At 32.8% G+C, this 4,854-nt stretch overlaps 1 protein-coding gene across 1 annotated transcript; it reads left to right on the top strand.

Moving 5' to 3' along the window:
* The first annotated feature begins 231 nt into the window (after positions 1 to 231).
* Positions 232 to 3,227, top strand: LOC134233568 (organic cation transporter protein-like). The gene is made up of 4 exons (XM_062715531.1): positions 232 to 463; positions 2,328 to 2,550; positions 2,848 to 2,951; positions 3,047 to 3,227. The coding sequence occupies exons 1-4, from the start codon at positions 321 to 323 to the stop codon at positions 3,210 to 3,212; spliced, it is 636 nt and encodes a 211-aa protein (XP_062571515.1). The 5' UTR covers positions 232 to 320; the 3' UTR covers positions 3,213 to 3,227.
* Positions 3,228 to 4,854: the final 1,627 nt, after the last annotated feature.

Genomic DNA, 4,854 nt, shown 5'->3' with positions numbered 1-4,854 from the left:
GTCTAGTTTTAAAAACTGTTTATTCGTAGCATTTGGAAATTTTAAGAATTGTCTTTTAAATTCGTTCTAAATGCAGTGAAATGAATAAATGGTCAACTCTTCAATGCGTTTAAAAATATATGTATACAAAGTATCGTCACTAAACCTCTAAGGGAACACTTGTCTATCAATGTCCTGTAAGTTTCGTGGTTTTTGGTCGGCTGGAAATTCTAACCTTTTTACACCGCCGGGTTTTAGTAGACAATCGACTATAAGGGTTTATTGAGGTGCAAACACTATACCGTGCCTTCATTCATTATAGAGCGGTTCGTCCAGACGGGATGAAGTTCGACGATATTTTATTGAAGCTCGGAGAGTTTGGGCCATACCAAAAGAGGCTCTACTTCCTGCTGTGTATTCCTGCCATTAGTGTGGGATGTTACATGTTAAATCTGGTTATTATTTTAGAAACCCCCAATCATCGGTAAGTCTTATAGAAATTATGATTTACATATTTTTGTAATTGAAAATATTTTTTTTTCTTATTAAATATCCAAATCTATAGTTTTGAATTCCTAAGAGTTTTACAAGACTTGCTGCGTTTTTCTTCATTCAGAAAGCACGTGCTGAATATTTTTTTCCTTGTAATTGTAATTATATATTCTATTCATGAAAGAGACTTTGGTTAATTTCTAAAGGTCGTCAATTATCTTACACATTACACACTAGGAAGCAAAATAGAAGCATGTCTGATCTGTTTTATTTCTTAACAACCATGTAATCAAGCCAAAACTTACTGGAAAATATTCAGCTGCGTATGGAGTGTTCAGCTAGTTGTGTTTTACATGTAACAGAATTACTTATTTAAAGCCACACATATCAATAAGATCCCAGGACAATTAAACATTTTGCTTATTTTTTGTTTGTTTGTTTATCTGCATGTCTCTTAATTACCATTATGATGGGGTATTTTACGCGTGGTACTTGTTTAAATTTACGTAGAATACAATATCAGAGATAAACAGTATAATTATTACAGAATAATCACAAAAAAGCAATGACTTTTTTTCAAAAATAATTTGTAATTTTTTAAATGAATCAATATTTTTACTTAATCGATATTTTAGTGATTTATTGATAAATTTATTGGCAGTGTCTTTTCGATTTCTTTAAAGGGCCTACAAATTAGCTAGCCCATCGTTATTATATAAAACACGAGGCCTTTGATACCCCATTGATACATGTTACATACTTTAAATTCTTTATCTTATATTTTTGGTAACTAATTCTTAAAATCTTGTGATCTCCACGAACACATGAAATTTTATCTGTGTAAAGACACTATAATTATATTGGATGTAAATGGTGGACCTTGACTAGCCAATTTGTATGATTTAAATGAATAGTCTTACAACTAGTTCTATTTCAGTCTTGATCATAATTGTAAGTTCAATCTGCTTGTTATATTGTAAACCATGTGGTTTTGATTAATTCATGAGTAGAAAAAAGATAGAAAGATGTTTTTTTAATATTCTCTATAATGGGTCACTTTGCCTAGAGCCAAAAGATAACGCCCTCGTGACCGAAGACCGAACGCAATGACCTGGGTTAATTTAATTTGCACGTGAAAGGGATGTGTACATTTCTCGTGAACTTTTTTCTTTAATAAAATTCCCAACAATTAAAAAAGATTTTTTTAAACTGAATTTTTTTTTTACGAAGATTTGACGTGCCCTCTATCGGAGCTCTAAGGGTACACCAAAGTACAAATGGGATGGTTCTTTATAGAGCAGTATAGAATGTGGCAAGGGAGAGAGAGAGAAAGAAAGAAATATTGATCAGTGAGTCACTGTGTCAAAGGCCAGGTGGAAGTAATAATTGCATTTCGAGCGTGTTTGGATAGTATCTCTTTTTCTGATTATCTACAATCGTTGATCAAATTCAGTGAGAAACATCATTGTAAAACTTAAAACTCTTTTAATGTGATTCTGTCGAAAACATGGTCACAATGAAAATTCCCAATATTGGGGGGATACAAGAATAATATTTCCAGAATAGTTGAAAAATTTTAACATAACTGAAAATTAAAGCTATGCGCGTTTTCGGAAAAAGAGCACTTCATCATCTATAGGATCATTTTTAATTTTTAGAATGATGTGATGTGACTATATTGCGATATGGAATTAGGTGCCTTCTGTAAATCTGAGGGTGTTAACCTGGTTACCTAGTGAGCTATGTTGTTTATTATAATAATAATAAACAAACCTGATGAATGCATATCACACCGTTACATGATATACACTCTCCTATATATTGATCACTGTATGTGATTTGTTAATTCGTTCCAGGTGCAAGATTCCTGGTTATGACAATGATACATACCACGTCCAATCGCCCTACCACGAGTCATTGATTAATACGACAATACCACTTAACCCCAAAGACAAGAAACAGCCATACGAGAAGTGCCATCTGTACCACTATTCCAATGTCACAAATACAGTGGAGCGGATCAAATGCAACGAATGGGTGTATGACCGCAGCATTGTGCATGAAACATTTACAACAAAGGTTTGATATATTAGGTGAAATAGTGATAGATCATAGAAATATTTGACAACAAAGAAAACAAATTACTGATGAGGAGGAGTCATGTACCTCTTAGTATATGATGCACCTGTACCTCATTGTAAAATGAAAATAAAACAAAAATTACTAAACTTAACTGTAAATCTTTCGAAAAGCTGTAGGTGGTAAAGTAGAATAAGGAGTAGAATTGATTTAGAATTTTAAAAAATAACATTATTTCTACATGCATGATTTCATATGTTTACCAGATTTGATAGTTCTGTGCTCGTCTGCATTTAGGCCAACCTTGTTTGTAATGACGCAGCATGGACCTCACATATAAAGCTCATCTTCTACATTGGGGTCTTGGTCGGTGACATCGGCTTTGGTTTGATTGCTGATATGTAAGTTTTGAAAAAAGTTCATAAAAAATATGTCAGTGTTACGAATTTTTTGAATGTTAAAAACGATCCAACGCAAAAACCTTCATTTCTTCCAGGATTGGAAGGCGCAAGACTTTAATGGCGACAGTACTTCTCTGGAATGTGTCTGGCTTTGCAGTGTGCTGGGCTCCTGAGTACATCAGTTTTATCATTCTAGAATTCATTGTTGCTGCAGCTCAACATGGTGCTTTTATGGTGTGCAACGTAATGTGTAAGTTATAAAGACAAGAAAAAAGAGTTAATTAGTGGCTGAAGGACCTATGAAAAACATAATTCATTTTATGCCTTCCATTTAAGGAATAAAGCTTATTTCAACTTATGTTATCCGATATAACATAACTTGGGGCAGTTTACGCTTTATAAACCGCGAAGCGGTTTATAAGAAAGCGTAAACTGCCCAAGTTTGGTTATATCGGAAAACATAAGTTGAAATAAGCTTCATTCCTTATACTTTAATTTCAGGGTAGACAATAAGACAATATTTCCTCCGGAAAAAGGTTTAAAATTGAGCGTTATTTTAAAATTAACGTCAAGCGGAGTAATACGTTTTTGACGTAACTCATTGTGACGTAGGCAAGTTATGTTATACAAAATGGATAAAACCGTTTAACCAATCAAATGACGTGTTACAACTAAAATTAAATTATATGATAATAGTGCAAATTTACAACAAAGTTTCCCGCAACTCTGATATTTTTCAGATTGAATGAAAAACCAAGACTGAGTATTGTTGTAAATATGTCATTTATAAATGACACAAATGAAACACATGAAATTTGGGAGATCCTATGACTTTCTAAACTTTGTATCTACACTTTGTTATGGATCTCCCAAAAATTAAAATAACATCATGACAATACTCAAAAACACAAATATATCAAGCATTTAAGCTGAAAAATAAGGTGGCAACAAACAATAGGCCAACTTTTCTTACAATAATGGTGTGTACAAACACTTGCAGCATCTACCAGTGATAACAATCACGTGATATCTCTGACGTTAGCTAACGTCTAATCAACGCAAAACCCCAAAGCCCGAGACTATCCATTACATAAGTCCTAACTCCGAAACCTGAGATATACATAAAATATACTACAATCACTACATTCTAAACACAGGAATGGAAAATTACATATGCATGCATAAAACATATTATCAATAATATTACATCAATGGGCTGACAAAAGCGTCGTCTTTTGAAAAAAAAAAACCATATCCTAGCTATCAATCAATCAATCACATTCAATCAAGCCTTTTTTGATAAATAACTTCTATTGTGTCAAATACTTGCTTCTCTTTACTCTGTATGTCATTTTATATGAAAGCCCTAATTTGATAGGCTTCCCATAAAATTAAGTAATCTTGGCCAACAGAAGAGGTCCCATGACCACGAGTGGACTAAGGACTCCTGAAGCTGAATTGAATGAGGAAAGCCGTCATAAATCATTAGATTTGAGTCGGATACAGTTATCAATACACTGAAAACATTCGTTATCTTAAGGAGGTACATTGATACTCCTCTGACAAGAGAGATAACTCAATGAAAAAATGTCTATTATCCCTTTATAAAAGTGTCAAGTAAAGTGTCTTTTTTGTCCAGTTTTGCCCTGCATGCCATGCTATAATTGTTTGAATTTTACTTAGCATTTACATTTCCTATGGAAAATCATAAGAGTTAAAGAAACATTTTATGTGAGTGAGCAGAGGGTTTATGAACCTTTAGAGCAATAATCAATCTATTTTTCTTTACATACTTTCAGATAACTCTAATTTCTTAAGAACTTGTTACCTTGAAATAGACTATAGAAAATTAAGTTAGTCATAAAATTTAAAACTCTTAATTCTATTACCAATGTTAATTAAA

Source organism: Saccostrea cucullata, unplaced genomic scaffold, assembly GCF_032062105.1.
Source record: "Saccostrea cucullata isolate Sc308-1 unplaced genomic scaffold, CSIRO_AGI_Scuc_v1 ctg4017, whole genome shotgun sequence".
Classification (NCBI taxonomy): domain Eukaryota; kingdom Metazoa; phylum Mollusca; class Bivalvia; order Ostreida; family Ostreidae; genus Saccostrea; species Saccostrea cuccullata.
This window is presented reverse-complemented; position numbering and strand designations above follow the sequence as displayed.